At 43.3% G+C, this 16,729-nt stretch overlaps 1 protein-coding gene across 3 annotated transcripts in view; it reads right to left on the bottom strand.

Annotated features, from left to right (window-relative positions):
• The window catches only part of SUSD6 (sushi domain containing 6), an 83,173-nt gene that overhangs the window by 41,789 nt on the left and 24,655 nt on the right, over positions 1–16,729 (bottom strand). For 2 of the 3 annotated variants that reach the window (XM_054400117.1, XM_054400118.1), the window contains 2 exons: positions 4,819–5,007; positions 503–532 (listed from right to left, as the gene is read on the bottom strand). In XM_054400117.1, the coding sequence (XP_054256092.1) occupies positions 503–532; positions 4,819–4,939 (151 nt within the window). In that variant the 5' untranslated portion in view covers positions 4,940–5,007. The remainder of the gene's footprint in view (positions 1–502; positions 533–4,818; positions 5,008–16,729) is intronic. The other variant, XM_054400119.1, reaches the window with a different exon arrangement.

Below are 16,729 nucleotides of genomic sequence, written 5' to 3'. Positions count from 1 at the left end.
ATGTACAGGAAAGATTTTAGACTTTCCCAAGCCCAGGAAATAAAAAGCAGGAGTATCAATGGGTTACATCCAGAATCATGCTCTGTGACAAGATGTTTCCCTTTCTTAAAGGAAAGGGGTTTTGCCTCAGCTTGCCCTCCCCCATCTTCAGTCGTCTCTGGCACCCTCTCAAAACTGTCAAGCAGCATCTCTCCTTGTGTTTTAATTAAATATTTATTCTATTTGTTTTGTCCTGAGTCATCCAAAGCTAAATGCTATAGAACGCACATGGATCCCTTCAAGCACAGTGAAACGTATGAAGTCAATCTCCCTCTCTCAAAGAGAGGGCAGTCATCTTTCCCAAATAAAAAGGAGAAAAATGGAAATGGGGCACAGAGATACATCTCACTCTATCCAACACAACAAAATCATAATGAGAATCCTAGCTCACAGCCACTTATATTGGCCAGTAAAATATCACATTCATTTCTCATAGTATAGCAGTGAACAAAAGTCTACTCACATGCAGGTCTTTTGGATTTGCTGAGCCAACCTATGATAGACAAAAGGAAAACTCAGGATTACTATTGTGATTGCTTTAACTCATCCTTCAACCATTAGAACCAGTTAAAATTAAACTGGTTGTGCAGCTCCCTGAAATTCCTATTACTCCCTTCAAGCCAGCTGCTTAGATACTGACACTGAACTAGGTAGTGCTAAAAGTAAATGATATTATTTGAATAGTCTAATCCTGGGCCCACATGCATCTGCTGCCTAACCACCTTTGCAGCCTGGCCATTATTCTGCAGCTCCTCACCATGCTCTTCTCTACCACACTGTTTTCACTAAGCTCTTCAAAGTGACTGGAAAGAGGAATTGCAACTGAAACTGCTCCCCCTTTTCTTCCAAGCACAAAGAGAGGCTGGGCCAAGAATGGATATAGAGCAGTCCTGAGGGGAAGGACTTTGAGGTACCGGTTGATGAGAAGCTCAACATGAGCCATCAGTGTAGGCTTGCAGCCTAGAAAGCCAACCAGACACCAGGCTACATTAAAAGACGTGTGGCCAGCAGGTCAAAGGAGGAGATTTTGCCCTTCTACTCCATTTTCATGAGACGCCACCTGGAGTACTGTGTCCAGCCCCAGTCCTTTCCAATCTAAACCATTCTGTGATTCATGGAGAGTTCATGTGACCCTGTAATTTCTCCACATCCACGCACACGAGCGTGTGGGTTAGAATCCACATCTCCTGTTCACACACAAAACCTCCCTATGTTTCTGCCTGGCCATCCAATATTATAGTGTCCTTGTTTCCTTGACCATCGAATTCATCCCTAGCTGTATAAACGCCTTCCTTTCAGCTGCATAATCAGAGACAAAGGAAACCTCTGTTTCGCACAGATTCCCAAAGAATAGGAACAAGTCTGAATCTGCTCAGTGACTGGAGTGCGCTCTAACAAGCTGCTCTGTGCAATGCAAACAAATACCGCCGGTATACAAGAGCTCCTGTGCAGAGTAACTGAAATGACCTTACAACAGCAAGCAGCAGATTGGCTGCATTTGTGTCAGAGACAACACAGGAATTAAGTGGTTTCAGTTAATTCAAGCTCAATTTATCACTTCAATGGCAATCCTAAAAATTAAAGAGCTAGCTTCACAGCATTTCACATGTGATCGGTCAACACAAACCAGGTCGTGTTTAAATCTGAATGGACTTAGATTCACTGAGCCTGCATTATTAATAATATTTGAAGGTGAATATTTAAATTCTCTGCTTTATGAGATTTGATATTTGCTTAATACTTCTACCAACACCTTTACTTGCATTTCCCAGGACTAGGTGATGCCATTATCAATAATGAAAGGCCCAACCTATGTTTTGATAGGTTTCTCAAGAAGCTGCTTATGAATCCAAGAGAGATTACACCATCTGGAACACAAACGATAGGAAGCTTTCAGAGTATTTTAGAGATGTGTTAATATTTAATGAACAACTTATTCTAATCCACTGCCATCCTTCCAAAAATAACCTGGCCAGACAGGAAGACCATAAATGCCAGGCCTTTGAGAGCCTGGGAATAACTTGAAGAGCCAGAAAGGAGAGGGGAAATTTAAAAAACAAACAAACAAAAAGCAAGCAAGAAAAAATTCCCATCTCCATCTATTAAGTACGCTGGCTCTTAGCTACATTCTAAATGAGCCCTCAAAGAAAACAGAAGAGACAGATGAAGACCTAAGCCTCAGCATTTCAGGTCCTTGCTTTCCAAAGTCTCCTTGCCTTCTCATTCCTCCGTTATTTTCCCCAACTAATCTTTGAGAACTTAACAGACAGGAAAAAAAAAAAGGCACAAGCCTAAAAGCTCACAAAATATTTCTGAACAGCACTGAAGTTTACATAAATCCTCCTCTTTTGACATTGCTTGCTCATCGCCAAATGCTGCATTTATTTTGTGCTAAGATGTGTGCAGCAGTTATTTTCTCCAGTGAAAAGGGAGCAGTTTCCCAAATTCTGCAGTGTGCTTAGTGACTAAGCAACCCATCATACTTATCTCATGGTATTCCAGGATATTTGGATAGATTGCTTGAGACAAAAGACTGAAGACTTTTGTTTAAAATCCATGCATAAATAAAATCAGTTTATTACCAGAGGACAAACCAGATGCTTGCTGACTGGAAATGAGTCTGCCCTCTGCATTAACCACGTGGCAAGGAGAACACATTCCTGCCCAGAACACGAATATGTCTCTAGGCCTCCTGGAACTCAAGCTGTAGAATTTCTTAACAGCAAAACTATTGCAATACGAAGTACATCATAGAGTTTTAAACTAATGAATCACAAGCTCTGCTTTCTCACTTGGAGATGAGCCAGCCATTGTCTCCATGCTTGTCTGTCTTTTTATGAGACCATTCTTCAGGTTTTGTAGCAATTGTGAGCCTGTCACATCGGCCCCACGTTCGGGAGAAGCATTACCACCAAGAGATTTAATACAATCTCTTGCTTCGTGTTAACACTGCTTTGCTCTGCCTGCTCTGAATATTTTTGCTGTGTGAAGTAATAAATTGAGGATGGTGGGGTGGTCAGGGTACAAAGATGAGGGAAAGGTAATTTTCCAAGCACCTCACCAGTATTCTTTGTTTCTCCATCTGGCTCTCAGCTCCTCGGCTGACTTGCTTATTAATGTTACTCATGGCTGGTGTGCTGCTGCAGGTGCAGTTCTCTGGGCCCACGACACATTGCTAAGCACCCCCATCCCTCTCAGCAATTGGCAGTTGGGCTGCTACCTCCTAGTTCCAGAAGACCTGTATATGGAAGCACCCCTCCCCCAGGATTTTTCTCCTGCATGTCTTGCCCTCTCCTGTAATCTGGGGCTCCCTTCCACACACACACACATTCTCACTTCCCTTGCAGGAAATGGTTCATGCCTAGCCACTATAATCCTATTTAGCTGATGATCCGCCTTCATCAGTTTACCACAGCTGGTTTCAGATCCTGGAGCAAAAGGAAACTGAAGGGAAACAATGCAGAACCACTCACAGGCCTTCTGACGTGCTTAACTAGTGCTTTTGTTAATGTGACTGGATGCCTCAAAAAATGACACTAAAAAGGCTTGCCAATATTGTGGCTGCCCGTGCCCACCCAGCAGCCCAATGCAGCACCATGCATTTGCATACTGATTACAGACTCGACTGAATGTGCTGCAGTGTGCAATGGGAGTTTCAGACAGGGATAGTGCACTCCAGCTCCAGGCTGGGAAGCATATCTGACAGGCCTACATTTGAAATGAGGCAGTGACATTATCACTACCAACAGCAAGACTGGAAAAAAAAAAAAAAAACCACAAGGATAGACCAGATTTTAAAAGACTTTGCTCCTTGCCACTCTCACTATTCGTTCTTGTCACTTTGTCACTCCCATGTGTGTCCCCCAAGTTCCTCATTACCTACAAAGCAAAAATCAGGCCAGAAAGACATACAAGTCTGAGATACCTAATGTCAGCAGTTTCTCTCTCACAACTCAAAGAGCCAGAAACACTAAAAGGAGATGAACTCCTCCTCTAGCAGTTTCTAGCACCAGCAGACTTTTCCATACAGGATCACCTGACCTTTGTGTGCATCTGGCAGCTAACATTTATTCTGCTCTACCACATTGAGGACAATGCAAGCTTCACTGATGTGTTGGTCATGGGACATTTTCACATGCCACAAAATGTTAAATAAATAGGACTTCTCAGAGTTACATTGAGAACTGAGCTTTTGTTGTCAAAAGCAAACTACTGCCCTGCTATTTACATTATTCACACCACTTGTCCATCAGATAATCATTAAGAAGTCAGAAAGAAGAGGGGGAAAAACTCAAGCTGCCAAAAGTATCCAGTGAGAAGGGTGCACTTAGCAGGTGCTGAGATATCAAAAGATAGCACACAAAGAAACAGATTCATCAGCTGTGCAAAGAGCTGAAGACAGTTTGTGTTTCCAAAACTACTTCACAGGAGCAGTTTCTACAGGGAATACAGATAAGAGTGTCTACATGAGAAACTCACTCAACCAAAACATGGTCCATGCTCAAGATGGTCCAATGTGCCCACAGCTGCAGCGAAGGGATGGGAAGGGACAAAGCTAGGAGAATCAAAATGACAGGGAAAGCACAAGCACTTATTCACACAAGACTTGTTTGATCCACGCACCGCCTAACGCTTACAAAGCAGTGATGGAATTTTCCCTGCAATTACTAAAAGATGTGCACAAATGCATCAACCATCACCAGCTTCTCCATGAAAACATAAGGAATCCACGCGTATACATCCCCCTCTCCCTGCTGCATATGCAAAGTTTCCACTTACCTGTGGCCTCTGCTTCCAAGATGAAGGTACCAAAGATAACTAGCAGAAGAAACAACCCATGGCTAGTCAAGGCAAGAGACGATCCTGTGTTGCTCTTCGGCGCTACCATTCCATGGCACATCTTTCAACCACCAAAGTTTCTTTTTAAAGAAATCCTCGAAAGATCTGCTTGATCAAGAGCACCTCAGTCTACAAAAACAAAGAAAGAATCAGTAAGTGTGGAGCCAAACACCTACAATATCCAGGGAGGCAAAGAAAAGGGGAAATTCAGAAGCAAACAAGAGCAGCCAGTTGCATGTTCTAACATTTAGAAACCTGACCAAGTATTCATAGTTCATAAAGTAACAGAGCAGAAAAGGCAATCTTCCACATAACAAATACTGAAAGATGCTGCTTTATAGAGAGACCAGAACTTTTCACTCACCCGCTAGTATTTCAGGTGTGAAAACTCCCTAGCTTACAATTAATTTTAGCTTTTTTTTTTTTCCCCCTTTTCTTTTTTCAAGATAACCCCAGAGGATACAGCATCTGGAGAATTTGTTCCAAAATAACTTCAAGAGAACCAGTCTTCCAACACTCCTACCACCTTTCAGAAGGTCTACAAGACCCAGCAGACTGTACTAGATAGCTAGGATAAATCAAATGTTTCTCCAGCCACCTGGAGATGCACAGCAAACCTGACAGCCAGCCAGCAGGCAGGCAGGCAAACACATGCTTCTGAGGAGGAATGTAGAACAGCTTGCAAACCTCAGGTATAATGTTCTGACAGTACAGAGCACAGCAATTAAAACTGCAGGATGTGACACTGCTCATACCTGAGGACTGAGGGATTCAGCCATAGCCAATCAGGCACTGTCACAGCAAAACCAGACTCATACACAGGCACAAAGCACAGCTGGGAAACCAAGAAAGCACAAAGTTAAACCCCTGTCTAAAGACAGGGGAAAGAAAAAGACCCAGTAGAATGTGTGTCACACCAGCTTAGCATAATTTTAGTCCATGAGACCTTCAGTGGTAACTTTCAACCTGGATGAGTAACAAATCCCAATGCTCATAAAAGAGAGTTGGGGCTAAAAATCTGTGTACTGTTTTTGCAAAGAAGGAAGGAGAAATTGGGATAAAAGGAGGTAAGCGATCGAGCAAAAAACCAAACAACTAACCACAACAACAACCACCAAAAAGCACACCACCACAAAAAAACACCACCACCAAACCAAAGCAAAAACAAACACCACAAACAAAAAAAGCCCCACACAGACATTTCAACGCTTCTGTCATGGTAAAATTGCAGAAATTCATGTTTCTTTACACTTGACCACAGGAATATTTTTAATTTTGAGGGAAACCCCATTCAGCCACAGCTTCTTCAGTTACATGGATATTCAGACTGAAAGGGATTTTTTTTTTTTTATTTACTTTATTTGGCCAAGCTTCCCATAGAAATTTAAAACTGCTCGATAACTCCAAATGAATGAGAGAGGTGCAGAGGTGGGTTTCATACTCTTTCAAACCCTGTGAGAACACATGGCAAACCTGGCCAGTGCTCCTACTATCAGGGAAGTGAGAATGGCTTTCAGATCCTTAAGTACTTTGGGGATGAAGTTAACACACCAGCACACCACAAAAGCACACAACTCAAACAGCCACAACTCACATTTCCAGTTACTCAGGGGAAAAAAAGCAGCTGCATTATGGAAGGGAACACACAGAAATTAAATGTGGAAGTCATACAAGTGAAAATAGGGTTTCCTTAGTTCCATGGCACTACTTTGCTCATAACTGCTTCACAAAAGGGCTACCTTTAAAATTTGTATCTTTCAAGTCAATTAGTCTCTACCAAAGAATCTTTGTCTGCACACACCCCCGCCTTGAAATGTCACTTCAAGATGACATTTAAACTGCCATGTGGCAAGTCTGGATCTGATGCTACAATAAACTGTCTGCTCTTTTTGTTTCTTGCTTCAGTTGGAGAGGAAGGGAGAGAAGAAAAGCTATCCCACTCTGTACCTGTAGCACAGCCTATAGATTTCTCATGTTTCCCACAGACAAGGAGATACTGCTTGTCTGTGCAGAAAGAAGTAAAAATTGTATCACTCACCTGCTAGAATTCCTTTAGCAACAATTAGACCATGAAATGAAAAAATAGCCCTCAGTGAAAAAAGCCAGGCCAGACTGTAAATCTGCTCTTCCTTCTCAAGTCAAATCTGCATGGATATTAAGTCCATATTCAACTGGAAGAGGCCAGCATCCGGTCTACACTGCAGGCCAACAGTTGACTGTTTTCCTCTACTACTCACTTCGCTACACCTAATTACAGCTCTGACAAAGCAATGAGCCATCTTCAGCAAATGGCCCTCTTGATTAGATCAAGACAGGTCTGTCCTCCCCATTCCAATTTAATGATGTCTGATTAGTATAACAAACTCTGCAAGTCTTTCTAAGGTATCTTTTAAAGGTGGCCTTCCCTGCCCTTGGAATTGTTTGCCAGATGACAGAGGAGCAACCAGAAGGAGAGGTAGCGCAGAGGGCACACGATTACCGGAGTGCTGAGCCATCTGAGGTGTGCTACCTTGCCCAAGAGGCATTTTCCTCTGACAAAGATTATGCATGGAAGTCCAATACTGGTCTCTGAACAACCAGTGAGAAATACCTGAAACAAGAATATCTTCTTTAGAAATTGATTATTGCTTATTCTCAATTTGCTAATAAGATTGCTCCAAAACACAGTGCTGTTTCTCTTTCTTCTGAAGTCAGGCATGGTCCCTTCCAACTCAAACTGATCTCTTTTCAGCTACCAAGCCACTTGAGTCCCAGGTTACCAGGGATCCTGTCTATCATGGCACAGGGCTGTCCAACAAAGAATGCTGCCATTTGCTGCTGCTAAACCTACAGTAACATCCCACTAAGCTCATTTAATTCAGTTTGGGATTTGAAGGAGACACAAAAGGCAGCAAAACCATTCAGTGGCAGATAGTACAGATAACCCCCTCAGAATTGTTAGCAGACAATGGGCACAGGTACTGCCTGTGAGGATCCTCCCTTGGGCTTCACCCAAGTTACAAAACTTGTTCCCGGCCTTGACTTTTCTTTGGCAAAATTAGAAGATGAAAGAGATTCTGGCTAGATAAGAAGATATCCTTTCTTCCCAGAGGGAAGCTGGTGGTTGGGAAGCTATTTAGACAGACATTCAATTCTCTGAAAGTTGACTGTTGTTTTAGCACATTCCTCAGACCTACAGCTCAGCAGGAAGCAGCTTCATAACAACTCATCAGGCCTCCACCTCCAGAAGTTAACTGGAGTGCACTACAGAGTGCACACATTTGTCAGTGCACACAGAGCCAGTCTCAGGAAGGTAGCTTAACAATTCACAGATTCAGGTGAACCAAAGCAGTAAGGAAGGGGCTGGTTTCTTTAGCAGATCCTAGAAACAATGAGGCAGAAGCACACAGTAGCACAACTACATGGAGTGAGGACACTTCAGACCCATTCCATGTACCACAGCCTAGGCTGAAGGGTTATGGGAGGATTAAGTTTAAGCAGAGATGTTTTCAAAGATAATACTTAGCATAATACAGGAAGGAGGGAGAGGAGATTCTTCTCTGTTGAAAGTACAGCAGAGGCATGCTTTCCTTGATTTTTAATGTGCACTTTGAAAAACACCCACTAAACAGGGTTAAGAAAATAACCTGTTCTCTGTGGCCACAAAGTCACTAAGCCACACAGCCTCTCACGAACAAGGCAAGTACTCACTGCTCCTGTCACTCATTGCCATCCCCAGCTCTTTCTTTTATTGAAGCCTTGTCATCAAGCAACCTTTCCAGTGATGCTTTGGCATTTGTCCCCCTCGCCAGCCCTGCTCACACAACAAGCAGTAGTTGATTTCTGAGGCACGGATCAGCTTCCACTGCAGCCGTGCAGGCCAGACTCCCTGCTCGCTCTGAAACCACAAGCAGCAGTTCCAAAGATGACACACTCACATGTGGCAGGAGGGGTTTGTTCTAAGATAAGCTGTTTGGGGACCTCTGCCATTTGTCTTCTAGACCTTCAGAAGCTGCCAACTCCTATCCCTTGACTCAAGATCCCTTCATAAGCATGCATACATTTTCCCAGGATTATGACTAATTTTCTAATTTTTTTCTCTCCATTTCCTCACAGCAGGACTCCTAGGTCCTCACAGAGAAGTGCTCTTTAGAAGGTCACACGCTCAGGACATCAAGCAGAACCAGATTTGGGCAGTTCTGGAGGCAGACAAACAGAATGGCCACAAGGATGAGCAGAGGGCTGGAACACCTCTCCTATGGATACAGGCTGAGAAAGTTGGGGTTGTTAGTCTGGAGAAGAGAAGGCTCCAAGGAGACCTTATTGTGCCCTTCCAGTATCTGAAGGGGGCCTACAAGAAAGCTGGGGAGGGAGTTCTTAGGGTGTCAGGTAGAGATAGGACTGGGGGGAATGGAGCAAAAACAGAAGTGGGTAGATTCAGATTGGATGTTAGGAAGAAATTCTTCACCATGAGAGTGGTGAGACACTGGAACAGGTTGCCCAAGGAGGTGGCAGAAGCCCCATCCCTGGAGGCTTTTAAGGCCAGGCTGGATGTGGCTCTGAGCAACCTGACCCAGTGTGAGGTGTCCCTGCCCGTGGCAGGGGGCTTTGAACTGGATGATCCTTGAGGTCCCTTCCAACCCTGCAATTCTGTGAACCAGTCTGAGGCTCTCCATTTGCTCAAGACACCAGTCACATGTATGCCCTGTGCCACTGCTGGTGGAAGACAGGCCTTGGACTGGGTTCTCCACAGCTTTAGGGAAGTGTTCAGTATGGTTGGAAGGCTACTGGCTTGATTTCAAATACCATACTTGAAACTTGCTAACAGAAAATTAGTTATCCTCACCTACATTGCTTTATCCACCTACTTTCCCCTTCACAGAATAACATCCAAATTGTTTGCCCTCTTCTGAACACACAGAGCAAAGCTCTTGGCAGCAGGATGAGTGATGGAGGTACACAGCACACTTTCTGAAAGGTAAAGCACAAGAATTGTTCTTGCCTCGTGGTCATGTTTCAGGTGAAACCTAATGTGAGCAGTGTGGTTCAGAAGATTCAACTTTCACCCCTAGCTGCTGGTTGTATTGCATCCTTATTTTGTCTGTGTTGAATGAGCAGTCAAGCTAAAAAAAAAAAAAAAAAAAAAAAAAAAAAAATACCTCTTGGCTGCTTTAAAAAGTAACAGAAAAATCAAGTTTCAGCAGAGGAAAAATCCCTGATGCTACTTATTTCTGTAGCTAAACCAGTTTAATTGAAAGCCTTTAAAAACAAAGTTGTATTTTTAACATTTTGTGATAATTTTGCAGCTCAATTATCTGAGCTCAATTATCTGTTCAGTTTAACTACACACAAAGAAACAACAACAATACATTCAAAGTTACCTGCAGGCATCTTAGAAAAATCTTAATCATTACAGCCAGCTATCAATTATCCTCGATAACTGGAAAAGGTGGAACAGGAAGAGAGGAAATAAGGAGAACCAAGCAACCCATGTAAACACTCCCAACACACAGAGAGAGTAACCAGATGATTTGGAACATGTATGTTTGGTACGCTTATTTTACACCATTGTTTTGAAATTTGTGTCAGTGTGAGCTGAAATTCCCCCCCCCCCCCCACCAACAATAACCAGGCTAGCCCAGTCTGGAAGCAAATGAAGGCTGTATTTACAAGCAAAGTCTAAAATCTACGATGAAATGCAATGAATATGTACAAATATACAAAATTCACGACATTCACAAATATATACAATCAACAGAAAAAGCACAATCGATCTCCCTTTGCTTCCCCCCAAGGGGACCCTCCCAAAGGGGCCTCTCTCTCTCCCAGGAGCTTCCCCCCAGACCCCCCTGGACAGAGAAGCAGAGTTAGTTAAGCAGAAAGTTGTTAACTTAGCTGCCAAGGTCAGTGTGTTATCTTCAGCCAGAAGAGAAGAAGAAACAGCAGCCAGACAGCCCAGCAACTGCCCCCACTGCCGAACGCAGAATGTGCAGAATGCCTACTTTGTTTTGGGTAATAGTTCTTAAACATTTCTCTCTATCCAATGGAAGTGTTTAGAACAATCGTTATTTTGCTTTCTTACACCCAATAGTGACTTATTTACATTCTTTCACTTTCTCTGTTCTGAACTTTGCAATGAAAAATTAAAAAGACAGTTTCAAACCATCACAAAATTATAAAAATGTAGATGTCTGCAAAGCACAGTGTAAAGCAGCGGGCTGAACTGCACATATCCCCTGCTAAAAAGAGGCATCACTAGGGCAGACTGACCTGCTTATTCCAGACACTGGAATCAGTGCACATCCTCTTGCAAACCAAGACCTGTTTGCAACTTAGGCAAATTCAGGTGTTTCTTTCACACAAACATCTTGGTTTAGCGCTCATCTCCTCTCACTCATGAAGGTTTCTCAGGCACCAGTACAGTCGTTGGTGATGCAGAAATCCCATTTTCAAGAGGAAACACTAGAGATTGCTCAGACAGACACTTGCTGGCCAGGCTAAATTCTGAAATTGTTTTAATCTCTGATAAATAGCATGTGCCTATCCCTCCACAGGCCCACTAACGTATACTTAATGCTTTAAGCCGAGAAACTGCATTTTTCACTAGTGTTTTCTGTTTGACTGACTTGACTTCCCATCCTGTGACAGAGCAAAGAGGACACCACAGCAGAGCTTATTCTAGGACGTAGTTTTCATTCTTTCAAGTATCACTCACTTTTAGAAACAGAGTCAAATTGTCCCAGTGCTGTGAAGATCTTTCCCCATTTCCAAGCACTGTGGTTGCCAAGCCAGTCACAGAACACAGTCAAAGAGGATTTGACAGTGGGAGGGATCATGTAAATTTTCCTTCTCTTGGTAAGCCTGAGAGTCTGAGGTAAAGCCCTACATATTAATAGCTCCCCAAACAGCTCCTTGAAAGTCACAGAATTTTACTGGACACTTTTCCTCTTTTACTTGGGAAGATAAGACATCAAAATCCAGTTGTCCTTCCAAATAAGGGAGAAGCTAGTTATGAGCAGGCTATGAACTTCCAGGCACCAGAAGGAAGAAAAAGCAGAGCCACAGAGGAGCAAGGTGGAGAGTGAGAGCGCTAATGCTCACAACTCCAATGCATGGCAATTTTCTGCTTATAGCAAAGGGGTCATGTCACCACTGACTGAAGAGAAACCATTTATTAAAAAAAACAAATGATGGACCTGCTTTAAGGGATTTAATTAGTAAGCATACTGGCATCCCTGATCTACGAGAGAGAGACTGGGGGACAGTGAAGAATACACCTCATAAATCTTTCCCACGTTGTGTTTTTTGTTTTAATACTTAGAACAGCACTCCCTTTGGAAAGTATTGTTTCAGTATTTTCCCCTGCCACACTACATCAGAAAGGCTAGGTTTCATACTTCCAGCTTTAATCAGTACAACAGCACATTTATAGAGGACCATATGCACAAAATGTTCCAGAACACTTTCCAAAAATAATAAGTCCAAAAAAAGAAAACTCACAGTAAACTAAAATGGCTTCAGGGAAGGAGAATAAAGAAAAGCTGTGCAAAGGCAGACCCTCTTGAAACCACATACAAGCTTGAAATGTTACTTTCAGTAAGAACAGGGCTCTTAAGGCACCAATGGGTTGGGGTAAGGCCACTGGTATACCCAGGGTGCTTTCCTCTTTTATGCAGCTATGTTAATTTGTTTGAGGCAATGCACCACAAGGCCCATGTACAGTAAAGACTTATTTTATATTCACCCATTACTAGAATGTGCTTCTCCACACCCTTACCACTTGTGCTTTCATTTCAACTGATGTGGCTAAAAGCATCAGTTTACTTGACACACAGCTGCAATACCACCAGGCAGCACAGCCATGTGAAGAGGACATCTATTTGGGAAATCTTTTTTCCATTCAATGCTCTCTCCATATATGTAAACTTCAGTGAACCAGTCCAAAAATAAATAACTATACTTTTATTCCTAAAAACACAGCTGTAAGACAATTTCAGTTTATGATCAAGTTTCCCAGATACGAAAACATCCACTCACCCACTTCCAAGGGATGATGACAACTGCTGTGCAGTGCTTAATATTTGCATCATAGTTTATATAGAAAGTTCTCTGCAATAAACATGTTGCAGTATCAGAGCCTCCCAGAGTAACAAATACTTGATGTTTGGATGCCTGTCAGCACAAAAATCTTTTCAAAGATAAAAATACACGCAAAAAAAAAAAAAAACCTCTGAGAAATAAGATTGCCCCTTTAGTCCTCTGAAAACTTCCAACAACCAAACTGAGGAAAATCAAAGCACACAGATTCAAATCCTGGTTCTGACTTTCAGACTGCTTTTGGATTCTAACACAGCAGAGAACAATTTAGTAGTTCTCAATAAGGGGGAAGAAACATAGGCCTTCATAAAGGCACCATGGCTCAGTTTTGTATCCATTAGCTCACTATTACCCTTTTCTTTTTTAGTAGCAATGTCCCAAGATATTTCCTATTGTTTTTCCTCTTCAGGATGCACTGTGCTAAAGTCACAGATGCATATGCATTGTCCCAAACCATCACTGTGACAGTTAACACAGTGGCATCGCTCACATTTCACTCCCCAGAGCCCAGCCACATTACTCTTGCCAGCCTACAACTGAAAAAGGAAAAAAAAAAAAAAAAAAAACAAGTTTCTCATCATCATTCAAACCCCCCTTGCAATTGAAACTGTAGAACAATGAGCACACTGCTTGCACACAGACCTGCTCCTGGGAGGCCACATTCAAAAGTGGCTGCAGAAGGTGGCCCAGGCAGGCTCCACAGACTCTAGGCAAGATGCCATAAATTAATCTCAAAAGTCAATACTCAAGGGCTGCAAGAAGGGGTGGGAAATAGAAGTCCTAACAGCTTCCTTTTTTTTAAATCACTCTCAATTACCAGCTCACAGAAGACCACCACAGCATCTTCTAACCGGCTTCCCTCAACAGACTATGCTTAATTTGATTTTCTAACAAGGGATCACTTGTAATTATACAATAATTTGAGCAGCACACTCTAGGAGCATCAGGCCAGAGAGAAACTCCAAAATATATTGCTGCTCATTATGTGCCATGAGGAGACATGCACAGACACCATGAGGCAGCAAGGCACTTCAAGGACAATCCCCAGGACAGTTCCCTTTCTAAAAGGGTAGAAAATTGATGTCCTGAGACCTACAACCACCATTTAAACATTGTGCATTAAAGGATTTCCACCATTACATTATTGTGGGAAAGCAGCATGGCAGAAGGAAGAGTAGAGAACTCAGAGTCAGTCTGCAGAATAAAACTCATAATAAAAAAAAAAAACAAAACTCTGAATTGCATCTCATAGAACACTAAGGGAGGTGATTCTCTCCCTCTACTCCACTCTGGTGAGACCCCATCTGGGGTACTGCATCCAGTTCTGGAGTCCCTATTACAAGAAGGATCTGGACATGCTGGAGCATGTCCAGAAGGGCCACAAGGATGAGCAGAGGGCTGGAGAATCTCTCCTATGGATACAGGCTGAGAAAGTTGGGGCTGTTCAGTCTGGAGAAGAGAAGGCTCCAAGGAGACCTTATTGTGGCCTTCCAGTATCTGAAGGGGGCCTACATGAAAGCTGGTGAAGGACTTTTTAAGGTGTCAGGTAGAGATAGGACTAGGGGGAATGGAACAAAAATAGAAATGGGTAGATTCAGATTGGATGTTAGGAAGAAATTCTTCACCATGAGGGTGGTGAGACACTGGAACAGGTTGCCCAGGGTGGTGGCAGAAGCCCCGTCCCTGGAGATTTCTAAGGCCAGGCTGGATGTGGCTCTGAGCAACCTGATCTAGTGTGAGGTGTCCCTGCCCATGGCAGGGAGCTTTGAACTGGATGATCCTTGAGGTGTCCCTTCCAACCCTAACAATTCTATGATTCTTCGATTCTTCTCCCTCCCTTGGCTCAGTGACATTTAGACTTCACCTATGTATGCCTATTACTGAAAATAAGAATTGTAATATCTGTATCAACACTGTTTGCTGAAACTAGAACTACTCAGAGGTGAGACCTAGGATACTCTGACCTGCACATCCACAGCCTCCTGCACCCACCTCACATTACCCACTCTGCAAGTGTCACAGTGACCCATAGTCTAGTCTGCCCCTTGTACATCAGTGCTTTGCTTTTGCAGAGCCACCTGGGCTTGAGGCCAGCCCCTCCACCATCCAAGCATTTACTATCTTGGCTGAAGGATGTCTCCTTGATCCTGGTAACTAAACACCTCCATGCTGCTGTTCCCACACCCACTTTGTGGCTGATCAGCCCCTGCACAACGCTGGTGCAGCTTTCAGAAGCTTGTTGGGGAAACCAGGTCGTTATGCCAATACAGTTCTGAGGCTAGTGGAAGCAGAGGCTGTGGAAAGGTTTTAAACTCCCACATTACCTCTGCTGCCAAAGCCTGCAGTGCATGGAAACACTTTTTGACTTAGGCAAGGAGACTGTACAGCATGCTGGGTCAAGTAATTGCACAGGTTTCTTACTCCTAAAACCAGCTCCATTTTCAATGCATATTGAAGTGTGGCTGAAATAATTTACTAGGCATAAAGATGCTCTAGGTCTAAAACCTTCCCCTAAATCAGGGCTCTCAGCATCCTGGTTTCTATGCAGATTAAAATCCAGAAAGCTGGGTGAGAGTACTCCACAATAGCCAAAGGCAACACAGGCTTGCCTAGTGAGAGGAAGTCAGATGAAATTGAAACTGGAAGAGGGGGGAAAAGTTCTACAAAGCAGGATGGCAACAGCCTGCAACTTGGTCTGGCAGTAAAACTTAACAGTTCTGTGCAAAAGTGAGAAAGGCTACAAAGTGCTGCTGCACACAGGCAAGAACCACACACACATGCCCGTGCTAGGAGCTATACCCAGAAGTTAGAGGATACAGGTTATTTAACCTTCTGCCTCACACCTTGCCTCATTCACTAAATTACCCAGGACTGCAAAAGCACAGCTAGCCTTTGTCCAGTGCGCCTCAAAACTCCAGGGAAAACCATCCCAAAGATCAGATTCCCTCCTGATACTCATATGTGCAGATAAACTCCAGAAAAAGCCACAAGCACAGCCTCTTTGCCACTGGGACCAAAAGCTAGAGATGAAGCATCCTGCCAGTGCTTCCCTGAAAGCAATACATACTGCCTGCTGTCCTTCACCCATGCATGCTCCCAGGGGCTGCCTCCTGCCTGGCTCCAGGCATAGTCCTCCACCCCCTAAATGGGCCAGCTACACAACAAGCATCCATGAAACACAGGCAGGAACAGGAAACTAGAGTCTTCACTGGATTTATGCATTTTGTTACTTCTCCAGCATGCTTATATGTCAACAGATTGGGAACATGCTGTCCCAGACACCTCTTTTCCATGTTCCTCTTGCACACAAAGTGCTGAGAAGTAGAAGATTCTTCCCCATTCCCCCTAAAAATGGCACTTGGGAGTGGGTACATTTAATTCTTCTCTATCTGCAGAGTGGGAAGCAAGTTGCTAGCAGCTAAGTGAATAGCACATCCGTTTGGGAAACAGGTCAGTCCCATGTTTTGCTTGGGGTTTTGATGCATCTTCAAGCATCCTGTGCAAGCACACTCAATCTATTTCTCAAGAAAAAAATAAATAATTCTAGCACAGAATTCCCAGTGACCGCTACTCAGCCTCTTGAGAAAAGCACAGCAACTCCAGCTTCAACTGCCTTTAAAGGAAGATTGATTTTATTAATTTTTTTTCCCTCAGACATTTTGCAAATAAATATGAAGGTCCTGCCACGGCAAAAATCCTCAAGCAGTTTCCTATCTCTGGAGACTGGGTTCCCTCAGGGTGAATTTATCAAATAGAAGCTAGTAGCATCAATATA

This window comes from Indicator indicator, chromosome 4, assembly GCF_027791375.1.
Source record: "Indicator indicator isolate 239-I01 chromosome 4, UM_Iind_1.1, whole genome shotgun sequence".
Lineage (NCBI taxonomy): Eukaryota > Metazoa > Chordata > Aves > Piciformes > Indicatoridae > Indicator > Indicator indicator.
Note: the sequence above shows the minus strand (reverse complement) of the source record. Positions and strands in the feature narration are given on the sequence as shown.